Genomic DNA, 14,372 nt, shown 5'->3' on the forward strand with positions numbered 1-14,372 from the left:
TGAGTAGAGTTCATGACCGTGCGCCAGAGTTCACGACCCGTTACGTGTCTGTTTTGGGTATTGATGTAACAGCGTCTAGTTTCAACTAGTTTTAGGCTATATGATGTCTGGACTATGTGATGTCAGGAATCTTTTATGCTATATGATGTTTGTTGATGTCAGGAACTAATTACTGGGTTAACAGCCAATCAGAGAATTCCATGTCAGTACTGGTACTCACATGTCAAGCCACAACCAATGAGATTGATTGACTGTCTATATAAGAATCTGAGAATTGTGTGTATTTTGCCGGATTATTGATCACTGTTTCGCTGTGCTTCTCCTCTGCCCAAGGGGGCTTGGAACTGTCCTTAAATTGTTCAGGTCCTATTTGGAGGAAAGGAGTTACTTTGTGACCATTGGAAATTTTGAATCTGATTGAAAGGCCATGACATGTGGGGTCCCTCAAGGGTCAGTCCTTGGACCCCTGTTGTTCAGTCTGTAAATTTACTCATCTATAAATCACTAAATGGTTTGGGTCCTGAATATATCCAAGGAATGCTGATTGAGTACAAACCCAGTAGGGCTCTGAGATCGACAGACTTGGGCCAACTAGTGGAACCCAGAGTTCGAAGTAAACATGGTGAAGCTGCATTTAGCTATGCTGCACACAGATGGAATAGGCTGCCAACAGAAGTGAAGTCAGTGTGAGTGTAAATGTTTTCAAATCCAGGTTAAAAACTTGGCTTTTTTCTTATACCTTTGATTAGGGACTTTTAAACAGCTTTAATTATTATTATTTTTTTTCCTTTTTAATTATTTTTATTATTATTTTAAACTTTCTTTTGCTAAATGTTTTAAAGTTTGTTGAATAATGTTTTAAGATTGTTATTGTATGTTATTTTTAGTACATTTTGTAACCTATTTTCATTTAGTTTTCTTCCTCTGAATGTTAACTACTGTTTCTTGATGCTTATGTGTTGTCTTTCCTTGTGTAAAGCACATTGAGTTGCCTTGTGTATGAAATGTGCTATACAAATAAACTTGCCTTGCCTTGCCTTGCATTGCCTTGGCGTGTCGTAATTCTCGATGCATTCTCGTTGTTTTTCGTTTAGACAAGTTATTTGAATAAATAGTTAAAACCTTATTTGTGCCTGAGCCTTGGGATCTAAACTTCTCAGCACACAACAAATATTGTAGTAGATTATTTGGGGGATTTCTTCTTTTGTTTTTTTGAATGTTTTCGTTTCAGTTTTTTTTTTTTTTTTTTTTTTTTTTTAAATAATAATAATAACATTTTTGTGACTTTTGGTAATTCCAAAAATATTTTATGGTAATTGTCTGACTTTCTTTTGTTTTTAGACATTTTAGGTTACTTTTTGAATATTTTCTTTTCTGCCTTTTTTATTTCTCTGACATTTTTGGCAATTTCATAGACATTTTATGGTGAATTTATGCTTTTCCTCTTCATTTTTGGATATTTTATGATTACTTGTACATTTTTAGATAATTTTAAAAAAGTTTTCATCTTTTACCGACAACTTTAAAAAATTTGGCCTCTGATATTTTTTTTTAATCTAAGTCATTACTACATTAGAAGAATATTTTATCTAAAGTATACAAGTAAATTTGTATGCAAAAATAGTTCTATCAATTTTTTTAGAGATTCACAGGAAGCCACAGGAGAGGGACTAAAGAGCCACATTGGCTCCAGAGCCGCAGGTTGTAGACCCCTGAGGGAACATTTTGCTGTAAAAGCATAAACAAGCTAAGGAGGTTGCACAAAACGACGACACGGAAAGAAAAGAATATATATATATATATATATATATATATATATATATATATATATATATATATATATATATATATATATATATATATATATATATATATATATATATATATGCATGTAGATAGATAGATAGATAGATAGATAGATAGATAGATAGATAGATATGCAGGGTTTAAATTAACTGTAACGCCAAATTGGTGGTCCTAAAAAATACTAGCCAATTTAGCGAATGTGTCATGCATTACCAGCTAAATTGGCTCGGAAATTTTTATGACCACCCGCCAAAATTATTTTCTCAGGTTTCGGGCATCTGACACTTTAGCCCCAACAAGAAATCCTCGGAGGTGAAATGCTACTGTAGACTTGCGCGCTTCCCTTTACTGAGAATAAAAATGTGGTCTTTAATCCTAACGAATGGCTCCGCGAGTCCCCCCATCCACAGTCGAGCGCTGGTTAAGCCATAGGCAGAGAATTTTGAAGCTTCGGGGCCGCCATCTTGGTACTCCCAAGAAACATCTCGGCATTTGGCTGCAAAATGCCTACATGCGTAGCGGTAAACTGCACAAATCGCCAGTTTACAGGCTGTGGATGAACATTTCAACTGTAAGTATGATTGAAATAGAAATTGAAAGAAAAAGATTTTTTTTTTTTTTTCTAAGATGAAAGAAAAGAGGGTACATACCGTCCACTTGTTATACATAGTGCCTATGCCCTATTTTAAGAGCATACAAGCCATCTATGTCTAATCGCAGTATTCGTTTTAAAAGGCAGCAATTAAAAAAAAAAAAAAAAGTTTTCGGTTATTAATTGTTAGTAATATACATTTTCAAACCGCATTTTTTTCTCAGATTATAATTGTACACCAAAATCTGAAACCGCTGCACCCCTAACAGCTGCCTAAGGTAAAGACTCTCCTTTCTCAGCAGCACTTAGAAATCGTAATCCATGCCTTCGTTACATCTAAGATGGATTACTGTAATGCACTTTATCTTGGAATCAGCCAGTCCTCCCTCAAGCATCTCTAGCTGGTTCAAAATGCTGCTGCTCGTCTCCTAACTGGTGCTCGTAAGAGGGAGCACGTTACTATCCTGGCCTCTCTTCACTGGCTGCCCATGCAATTGAGAATCCACTTTAAGATTATTTTATTTGTCTTTGGCTTTTGCTGTTGTCTAGGCCTGTTGGGTGCCAGTTTCCTAAGACTAGCTTCAATGCAGGGTGATATGGCCTCAGGGAATACACATTATTGTAGCTGGGTTCATAAAACTTGTAAGGAGTGATGGAATAACCTAACTAAGGTGTGGAAGCAAGTAGGCAGAGATGGAATGGGACTAACTAAGGGTCAGAATATTTTATGCGTCTGGATAGGCTCACCGTGATGTTTTAAGTGTAAGAAAGTTCTAAATAATAAGATGCACATTGATATTTCATAGAAAAAGTCATTTCTTGTGCCAGTGGGAGGTGCAGCTTACTGTTTTAATTCAACTGTTCAAAATTCACTTGGACTAAATAAATTATTGTCGATATTCTGTTGGGTTTTGATATTAATTGTTAATCGTTTTCCTATATCGGTCTGTTTTATTAATTTATTCCATGAATAATTCGTGTGAATTTAGTAGAGACGATACACAAAAGGAAAGCCGTTTGTCATACCCTCAAGTTTCAATGATTAATTTAACACCTTGTCTCTACCATAGGAACATTACAAATGTGTTGTTTATGCTCTGCTTGTAAACAGCATTTCAGGCAGCCTAATCCCTTATATCTTCACCGAACTAAGCCAACTTGCAAAAGTCCAACAAGAGCACCTATAAAATGCAGACATTTTCAAAAGCTTCAGTAATTTGTTATGTTGAAATTTGTTTGGCTTAGGTTGTGGAGTGCATGATAAAAGATGACAGGATTGATTGCAGCTTTAGTTGGGTGGCTGAATGTCTAGTTAGGAGAGGGTGAGTAAATTTGCTTGTCCAAATACAATTAAGTCATAAACATTTTGCTGCACGTTTAGTAATTGCTTACTTCTTGTTTCTGTTACTTTTGGTTGACATCTTCAACTTGCAAACCAAAATAAAGAGAGAGGAAAAGCTGGACTATGATTGGCTGCTGTCACGCACATTTCCGTTGTGTTTGATATCGAAAAAATACACTCACAGCTGATCACCGTAATATCACAATTCTCAAACATCACCAAGCCCTACTTTATGTTGCAATGGGGTTTTCTTGCAGTTGATGCACTATATGCGCTGAAAAAAAAATGAAAAAAAGAAATCACCATTGAACAAAGGGTCTTTGCACAACTCATTAATTAGCCAGTTTAAGGACAATTCCAGGAAATTTCAACCTGGGGACATTCCTAATGTAAATTGCGTATAACCCATTAAGGCCTAAACCGCCTGACAAAAAATACCTCTAAAACCTATGGGTGACTTTTTTGCGTCACCCCCAAAAACTTGACGTTTTCCTGGAAATTTAACAAGATTAAAAATAATTGATATCTCAGCTCCTGAAGTAGATACAAACAATTCCAAAAACACTTTTGAGCTTACACCTGTGGCGTTCACACAAAAATAAGTTTATAAATTATTAATCTTTAATATTTTACTTTTTAATCAACAAACAAATTTCACATCTGCGGGTATATAATCCATATACATTTACCTTCAACACTGGAGCGCAGTTGTAATAACCTCGGGGAAGCGAGTGGTAATTATTCGTCATCCATTCCGTTACAAAGCCATTGAAATTTTCAACATCCTCATTGGCTACAAACATATTTCTTAACAATATACCACTGTTGACTGGTGACACTGATTCAAAGTCCTCCCTGTCAAGTTGCATGCCTACAGTTGTCTTGTTGTAATTCCAGTTTGAGCCTGACCTGCGGTAGCGCCTAGTGATGTGCTTCTCGGGTCGAATCCCTGAAGCGTGTGCCGAGTAATGTAGATGAGTGGTTCATGACCGGCGTGTCAATGCGTGTGTTGATGACGTACGTGGTGACGTTTGAAGCCCCACGAAGCAGGTGTACCACGTGACTGATTCAGGAAATTATTCGCAAGATTTGAGTGTAGTTCGCAATAAAAGCGGCAAAGAAACGCTAGGATTCCCATTCACTTTTTGTGTCGGGTCCCTTCTTGCGCTACTTTTTTTGCTTTTGGCATTCGATTTGACGAGCTTCTTTTTGCGATGGAACCAGCAAGAAAGAGATTTTCCCTTGCTTGGGAGCACTTTGAGCAGATCTCACCTCAGAAGGTAATGCACTGCAATTACGGTACTATTTTAACAGATTCCAATAATAAAATAAAATAAAATGTGACAACACATAAAATTCACATTTTTCTGTTCACAGTTGAAAGTCCCCTTCAGTACTGGGAATCACAGAAATATACGCGTCCAATTCTATACAAACTTATTATCTCATATCGATGCACCCCTGCTTCATCAGTACCATGTGAAAGAGTTTGTTTGTTTTTCCAAAGCAGGTGAAATTCTCTGCAAAAAAAAGAAAACGCCTGAGTCCAAAAACTTCGGAAAAAATATTGTTTTTAAATAAAAATGAATAGGCACTTTATTTTACCTCATTTCACATTTTCACTTGTTGCATAAGCACAAACATAGACAAAGTAACACAGAACAATTCATGTTAAAACACTCTTCAAATATATATTCTTTTGTATTGAGAGCATGATTTACACCCCACCATTTTATTGCATGCACCAAGCATGTTATACATTTTTCTGTCCACATGATGGGGTAGTCGAGGAAATGAATCATCTTGGAGCCCCTACGTGTGTGTGAAGCATTTCACTGCAGGGCTTCACTGCTTTACGGGGCTTCATTTTGCCATCACTAGTAGCGCCCATGAGACTCTGCACAGATGCTGCTCATCAGCAATTATGTCTTGTGTATTTAAGAGGCTGCTTCTGCTCCTGTTTTTTGTCAGACTATTCGCTTGCTAGTGCCTCGGTCCAAGATAGCCTCGACTCCTAAACCTCGTTTGCGACCTTGATCTTGCCTTCCCGTCTTGTTTCTTGTAAGTTCTTGAAGATTTCTGTTGCCCTTTTGGATTGGCTCAAATGTGTTTTAGGTTTCGCATATTTGTTACGTGCGTTTTTTGTTATTTAAATTTACTCTTGCCATTGCAAGCTCTTTTTGTTGTACTTTTGCCTATGTGCTTAGTTTTTGCTCCTGTAAATAAATCTGTTTGTAAATTCACTGACTTGTCCGTGTTTTTGGGATCCACTGAAACCTCACACTACCACGCTGTCGTCAACTGCGTCATTTATTTCATAACTCCCACGAAATCTGCGTAAGCCATAAATGCTCGACGAAAATTCCAGGACATGCTACAAGGCCCACATCACCCTTTCGTAAATATTCTGATGCATTTCATCAGCTATGAGACCAAGAATTAATCAAAAGAAAACAAAATGACTTATCGGCTCTCCCGGCTATAATGGGAGAACAGCGCAGGCGTGCTCCCGGCAGTAACAGTAGAAATGTGTTAGCGCGCTCCCGCTAACTCCCGCGCGATTAATGGATTGAACATGCGTATAACCAGCTCGCACTGTTCAAATGTATGTTAGTAAAACCTCACATATGCTCGTTATCACATAAATATAACAGTGTTTCAAGTAAATGCATTAGACCAGCCACACATTTTGTTGTCACCTATCCGCCCCAGTTGTGGATTTTAGGTTAATTTGAATTTGGTACAGGATGATAAAATCAAAAGGTATGGCCTTCCATAACTTAGTGATACTTGTGTCCTCCTACAGATGAAGTTGGTGAGCTCACATTGAAGTAGCTGCCAGTTTTTTACAGAAAGTGTAGACACACACACACTCGGGTAATTACCAATCACGCCTCAGCTTGCGAACGTCACTTGACCAAACTCAGAAAACAGGTGAGCCATGATTGGTCATTACCTCAGCCCTGAGCAACTGTGATGTCATTTTCAGTTAATAGCAAAATGGCCGCCCGCAAAGATGGATAAAAACGGCTGGATTTTGCTAACCTTGCTCTGCAAGCTGAATTCTCGCAGTATTTTTGAGTTCACAAACTCCTGAGAATACATCTTGTACCGAACCCGCTGATTTTCACCGATCCGTACACTTTTTGAACGGACCAATCGCAAGGCAGTATTGTGTTGGAGGATGGAGAATACAGCTGTGATGAAACCGGGAAGCGCACATGCTGTGAGAAACAAACCTAACTTGGACAAATGGACGCTTTTTAGCTGGTAAAGATGGCGTTTTTTTCACCCTTCGACGAGACCTAAAATGACTTGTTGATCCGTGGCTGTCACTGGTCAAAACAAACGTGCACAAGATGCACATCGTCCAATCAGCTCGAAGTATTGTATAGAACAGACATGGGCATACTACGGCCCGCGGGCCATATACGGCCCGTTGGTCTTTTTAATCCGGCCCGCCAAACATCTCCCAGTTATATCAAAACATACCGGCAAACCTTGTTCATTTACTTTCCCCTGTAATGCCCACATTTCCCCAATAGATGGCGCGCTTGAGCATTTGCCCCCTTTTCTTCGCGGTTAAGCTTTTCCCAGGAGAAGCACTCTCCTCTGTTTCTGCGGTAAAGCTTTCCCCCTTCTAAAAACAAACATGAGTTTATCAAAGAAAAGAAAAGTCGACAGTGAGTGCCGAGTGTTTAAAACAGAATGGACAACAAAATATTTTTTCAAAGAAGTCCGATCAAAGGCTGTATGCTTGATATGTCAAGAAAGTGTCGCGGTTTTTAAGGAGTACAATATTAGCCGTCACTTTGCTACGAAGCATTCTAATTATGCCAGCAAGCTGTCGGCGCAAGAACGGGCAGCTACGGCTGAGAGGATGGCAGCCAATTTACTGTCCCAGCAAAAAAATTTTCACCGACAAACTGCGCTTCAGGAGTCAACTACCAAGGCAAGCTTTTTGCTGGCATTCAAATTAGCAGCAGCTAGCAAGCCTTTCTCCGAAGGTGAGTTTTTGAAAGACTGCATGGTGGAGACTGCAGGTGTTCTGTGTCCGGAAAGTCAAGGCAAGTTCGAAAAAATCAGTTTGTCACGTCGGACTGTGACTCGCCGTGTGGAACTAATTGATGAACATATAGCTAGCCAGCTAAACAAAAAGGCAGAGTTCTTTCAGTTATATTCACTTGCACTGGATGAAAGTAATGACGTCAAAGACACAGCGCAGCTCCTAATTTTTATCCGAGGAATAAATGACAGCTTTGAGATAACGGAGGAGTTTTTGACCATGGAGTCCCTGAAGGGAACAACGCGGGGAGAGGATTTGTATGACAAGGTGTCTGCTGCAATCGAGAAACATAAACTACCTTGGAGTAAACTTGCCAATGTCACGACGGATGGATCACCAAATTTAACAGGAAAAAACGTTGGGCTGCTGAAACGAATCCAGGATAAAGTAAAAGAGGAAAACCCTGAACAGGATGTTATTTTCCTTCACTGTATCATCCATCAGGAATCACTTTGCAAGTCTGTATTGCAGCTTAACCATGTTGTGAATCCAGTTGTAAAACTTGTGAACTTTATACGCGCAAGGGGACTACAGCATCGTCAGTTCATCACGTTCCTGGAGGAAATTGATGCGGATCATCAGGACTTACTTTACCACTCTCGTGTCCGGTGGTTAAGTTTGGGCAAAGTGTTTCAACGCATTTGGGACCTGAAAGAGGAGATCTGCGCATTTTTAGAGTTCAATGAGAAATCTGACGAATTTCCTGAGCTACGAGACCAGAAATGGCTTTGTGATTTTGCGTTTGCTGTGGACGTATTTTCACACTTGAATGAGCTGAATGTCAAACTGCAGGGGAAAGATCAGTTTGTGCACGACATGTACAAACATGTTACAGCGTTCAAATCTAAGCTCATTGTCTTCTCCAGACAAGTTGCAAACACATCATTCACTCATTTCGCCACACTTGACACTCAGAAAGAGGCGACGCGATACGCAAAGAAATACAGCAAATCACTGGATGACCTGCACAGAGAATTCAGTCGCCGGTTCTCTGATTTTGAAAACATTGATGAGTCACTTCAGCTCGTGTCTTGTCCCTTCTCACAAGACCCTGAAACAGTACCACATGAGGTGCAATTGGAACTGATCGATCTTCAGTCTGACGCCACCTTGAAGGAAAAGTTCAACACTCTTAAACTTAACGACTTTTATGCTTCACTGAACGAAGCCACCTTTCCAAACCTACGGAGGACGGCACAGAAGATGCTGGCCTTGTTTGGCTCGACCTATGTATGTGAGCAGACATTCAGTGTTATGAACATGAACAAAGCCCGTCACAGATCCAGGATAACTGACCAACACCTCGGATCTATCCTGAGAATCGCCACAACAAAACTTACTCCAGACTTTGATGCACTGACAAAACAGGGAGATCAACAACACTGTTCCCACTGAAACTGATGGTGAGTTTTCATGCTGTGTTTATTCAACTGAAATGTAATTAAATTAATCATTAATAGGTCAAATCCTGTATGTAATTTATATAACACTCAATCCATCTGTTTTTGGCTCGGCCCCTCTGTCAAATTTTAGAACTCATTGTGGCCCGTGAGTCAAAAAGTTTGCCCACCCCTGGTATAGAATGTCCCGCCTTTCCCGAACAAATCATCGTTGAGCAGTCTCAGATTGATATTGTGGAGAACTCCCTTGAGTGAATCACAATTATCAATCTGGCTATTAGGTTTGGATTTTGCCGCTTCATTCATGTTCCACAAATGTAATATTAATCAGAATGCCATGTTTGGAGTACTGTAGACGCATATTAATTTTTGGGTTGTCTTCAGTATGCACGCACCTTTAAAGTTTATCCCATCCTCGTAAGAATATTATTACTGACTCATCATAAAAAAAAGATCCTGGTTGATATCTCAAAAAGTGCTTGCAAACAAACTTGATAATGGACAAATGTGGACAAACCCATATACACACATACACACACACACACACAATATCTTTGACATGTAATGAAATGTTGGCATCACTTGCACATTTCCACAACAGGAGCTCATTTTAAGAGAAATGTATTAATGGCAACAGAAGTGAAGTCTGTTCTTACCTTATCATCACTGGAGTATCTCCGACTGTGCTGCGCTGCTCCTGCACTTTGATTCATATTTGAGCCGCGTGGACGCTTTCTTCTCTAAAAAAAAGCCAATTTGCCAGCAGATGGATGAATATTTGTGTAGCAAAATTACAGGCACGGAGCCAGATGCCAGTACTGAATGAAAGGTGGGGATTGAAATCACTTCAACGCTGTGCTCTCTCCGTGTCCCGTGGGATTTCTGAGCTGGGGGGCGTGTGCCTGTTTGTGTGTTTGCGTGTGTCTGCTGGGTGCCCGAGACCAAAACTGCATCATGTTAACCAAGATAACTCAATGAAATATGAGCATAATGAAGTAGTTTAATACTTTTGCATTAAAAAACATAAACGTAAGAACAGTTGTTTGGGATTAAGTGGAACAGAAATGGGAGCTTGTGAAACCCCTGATTGCATAACAAGATAAAGCAGATGGCCAAAGCCTGAGTTTCAAGCCATTCTGTACGGTCCCTTGTATACATACAGTATTAAATGTATTGATTTGACTCATTGCTGTCTCAATAAAAATATGTTAAATTTTATTGTTGCTATTTTGATATTGATTTGTATCTGCAATGGCTTACATTGTTCCCATACATGGCATCTGAAGCGGGTTCCACGCTTACTGTCCAATAATCGGTCCGAATATGAGCACCCCCACTCCCAGCCCCTCCATTCCAATCAAAATTAAGAAAGGATTTATCTCAGATGCCTCTAAAAGATTATCCTGAGTATGTTAAGATTCACTCGTTTAAAGACATCTGTTTTGGGGAAGTAGACTGTGTTGGCCATCTCCACTCTATAAGACCAACAGAACACAATGCTGATTATTTTTTTCTCATAGGTGTGTTATCCAAGAGCACAAGTAAACACACACATGTAGATTACATATTGTGTAGAAAATGTAATCTGAAAGAGATTACTGACTTTAAAGTAGTAATAGGGGAGACTAGAGCGTTACAGTGTCAGATTGTGGTATGAGATTACTCTAATTGTGGTGAAGAAGACAAAAGCAGGTCAGGCAAACGTGGTGGAAACTGAGAATAGAAGTGTGTGGCACTGGAGCTTTTCGAGAAGAAGTGAAAGTGGGCAAGAGGAGCTTCCAGAGGACTGGACCACTACAGCCAAGGTGACCACAGAGACAAACAGGAGGCTCCTTGGTGTGTCTTCTGGTGAGATAAAGTCATGCATGGCAGGTTAATTGAGCGCTCCGAATTGTCCCTAGGTGTGCTTGAGCTTGTGGATGGTTGTTCGTCTCTGTGTACCCTGCGATTGGCTTGTAATCAGTCCTGGGTGCACCCTGCCTACTGCCCAAAGCCAGCTGAGATGGGCTCCACCACCCCCGCGACCCTTGTGAGGAATAAGCGGTCAAAAAAATGGATGGATGGATGGATGGATGGATGGATGGATGGATGGATGGATGGATGGATGGATGGATGGATGGATGGTTTAGGACACATAACGTAACCCGGGCTGATCGGCAATGGCGGGGAGGCATTTTACGATCATTTTTACGTGCCAGATGCATACTGTACACCCACGCCAACCTCTGAAAATATATTTTTAAAAAGATCGCATCAATAATTTGTACTTTATGAATGAATGACGTCGTTGTTGTCCTCTCTGCTCTGTACAGTTTAATGGCGCTCTAAACGCTTATACTCTCGGTCCAACCTCGCTTTCTGATAATGTCATCTTTCTTGAAACTGTTATTTTAACAACCATGTTCTTGGCGCAAATCCATTGCCATGTGTGGTAAATCAGGTGCAAATTTGCTCCAAGCTGTCAGTTTTGTGGGCGTGTTTGCGTCGGTATATGATTAGAGCAATATCCTTAGTGAATAGGTGGGTAACTGGGCGCAGACTGCGGGTGCAGTTGTGGTGCAATATTTTGCGCTATTACAGAACGCAGCACATTCTTAGTGAATATACCCCAGAGTTTCCTATCTGAGGGTCAACTTGTTGTTCAGGGTTAATCTTACAGTTTGTTGAACCTGCTTTGTGAAATACACCCCTGTTCACATTAATGACTCAGAATTTTGGATTCGGGAAACGAATAAAGAATACATCCTTCATATGTGGACAGTTGTAGTGTCTGGAGTGGTTTTTGCAAGTTCCATAATAGCTGTGTTTACTCGGCATGTTGTTTTTCCGGAGATAAACAAGAACAAAACAAGCACTATTTGCATGGCTCGTCAATGAGCGAGCTTCTTTTTGACCCACTTCCTTGTTCACGCTGCTGAAGTCACGTGGCCTTGCGGTCTAAAAATAGCATTTGTGCGGTTCCCCATTGCAGGGTCCAGCCGCACTGACCAAGGCTGCAAAACATGCACTCGCCGAATTGTGTACGTCTCATTTCAGCGCGGAGCGTTGATGCGTCAAGCAAACCCTTTGAAAGTGGAGGGGACAGATTGTGTTCTTTATGTAAGTGAGGAGGAGTCCCCTGCTTCCCCAGTGCCATCTGCAACCATGCTTAAAGTAAACTTTGTTTCAGCAACGCTACATGGTCCTTGTCCACATGGGTGCCTAGTGTACTAATCCCTCAAACTGTTTTGGAAGAGTGTATAATGTCCTTGATATTGCAGACCTTTCATTTTTCACAAGATTATTTTTGTCTTTTGGGTGTATGATATTAATATCTTCAATGGTTCATTAGTAGTTTTTTTTTTTTTTGACACTTCACACTCCATATTTATATCCAGAGAGCAACACATCACTGAAAATACACTAGATAAATGATCTGAGGAATGCGAGTCAGTATCCGTACACGCTCGACAACACTAATATTGTCCATTCAGAAATTCTTTTAATATCACATCTAATCCAGGGGTGTCAAACATACAGCCCGCGGGTCGGATCGGGCACGCAAAGGGGTTTAATCCGGCCCGTGAGATGATTTTGTAAAGTAAAAAAAGAAAAAATTTTAATTGTAATTGTAATGTCGGACCAATTAATCAGCCGGCCACAATCAAAACATGTAAATTTGTAATTTCACAAGCAGTCCACAGATAAGCAAAGCAACTTGTACGGGGAATCGTCCTGGATGTCATTATTTTACACACAAATTAAAGTTACGGATAGTTTATTCTTTATTCTTATTATCATTATTATTATTTTTAAATCATAGACCGACATAAATGTGTTAAATGCGACAAAAATTCAATTACTGGTAACACAAATAGATATGACAAGGATTAACAGCCGTATAAAGTCATTAACTCATTTGCTCCCAAAAACGTATAAATATGTTCTATTTTAAATATTAACAGTGTCCCAAAGATGTATTTATACGTTGTTGTTGTTTTTTTGTTTTGTTTTTTTTTGTTTGGGGGGGGGGGGGGGGTCAATAATAGAGCATACAGAAAGCTTTGATGCAGCCTCTGAGCTGAAGAGAACTGTTGAAGCAATGGTAATTATTCCAAAAACGGCCAGCAGGTGGCAGCAGAGGATAAGAGATCAACCAGGGCCATGTTGCAACAAACTGTTAACCCCCCACACTTTTAAACAGATTTGTAAATCATGATAAAACTTAACTATATTCTTATGCTAATTGCTGCAAAACGGAAACAGATAGAAATATACTTTTTTTTTATATATCCTGATGAAAGAAGAGACGCTAATCTTTCTTTTGGTAGGTTCCATGTTTTTATAACGATAGAACACAATATTCTGTGGGCCTTGCAAAAATCAGTCAAAATCCATTAAAACAGCCGGGAGAGAAGGGGGTTGCGTCAGTAAAAATGGCAGCGAGTGAATAACTGCGCCACACAATGTATTCTGGAAACAATATATGCAAAACAGGTAGATTTACCCCTCCGTGAGCCAGCACCTTAACGTGGTGGAGGGGTTTGCGTGTCCCAATGATCCTAGGAGCTATGTTGTCTGGGGCTTTATGCCCCTGGCAGGGTCACCCATGGCAAACAGGTCCTAGGTGAGGGGCCAGACTAAGCACGGCTCAGAAGACCCTTATGACGAAAACGAACTTTGGAGACGCGTTTCCCTCGCCCGGACGCGGGTCACCGGGGCCCCCCTCTGGAGCCAGGCCTGGAGGCGGGGCTCGCTGGCGAGCGCCTGGTGGCCGGGCCTGCACCCATGGGGCAACGTGGGTCCCCCTTCCCACGGGCTCACCACCGGTGGGAGGGGCCAAAGGGGTGCAGTGCAGGCTGGGTGGCAGCCAAGGGAGGAGACCTTGGTGGACCGACCCCCAGCTACAGAAGCTGGCTCTTGGGACATGGAATGTCACCTCTCTGGCAGGAAAGGAGCCCGAGCTGGTGTGCGAGGCTGAGAAGTTCCGACTAGACATAGTCGGACTCGCCTCCACACACAGCTTGGGCTCTGGTACCAGTCCTCTTGAGAGGGGTTGGACTCTTTTCCACTCTGGAGTTGCCCACGGTGTGAGGCGCAGAGCAAGTGTGGGCATACTTATTGCCCCCCGGCTCGGCGCTTGTATGTTGGGGTTTACCCCGGTGGACGAGAGGGTAGCCTCCCTCC

At 40.8% G+C, this 14,372-nt stretch overlaps 2 protein-coding genes across 2 annotated transcripts in view; one reads left to right on the forward strand and one right to left on the reverse strand.

Moving 5' to 3' along the window:
- LOC144030601 (inactive dipeptidyl peptidase 10-like) overlaps positions 1-10,124 on the reverse strand; it is a 76,498-nt gene extending 66,374 nt beyond the window's left edge. Inside the window, exon 1 of the mRNA XM_077537038.1 lies at positions 9,863-10,124. Coding sequence (XP_077393164.1) covers positions 9,863-9,919 — 57 coding nt within the window. The 5' untranslated portion in view covers positions 9,920-10,124. The remainder of the gene's footprint in view (positions 1-9,862) is intronic.
- LOC144030737 (general transcription factor II-I repeat domain-containing protein 2-like) lies at positions 7,239-9,201 on the forward strand. The gene has a single exon (XM_077537279.1). The coding sequence runs from the start codon at positions 7,393-7,395 to the stop codon at positions 9,199-9,201; it is 1,809 nt and encodes a 602-aa protein (XP_077393405.1). The 5' UTR covers positions 7,239-7,392.
- Positions 10,125-14,372: the final 4,248 nt, after the last annotated feature.

This window comes from Festucalex cinctus, chromosome 11 (assembly GCF_051991245.1).
Source record: "Festucalex cinctus isolate MCC-2025b chromosome 11, RoL_Fcin_1.0, whole genome shotgun sequence".
In the NCBI taxonomy this organism is placed as follows: domain Eukaryota; kingdom Metazoa; phylum Chordata; class Actinopteri; order Syngnathiformes; family Syngnathidae; genus Festucalex; species Festucalex cinctus.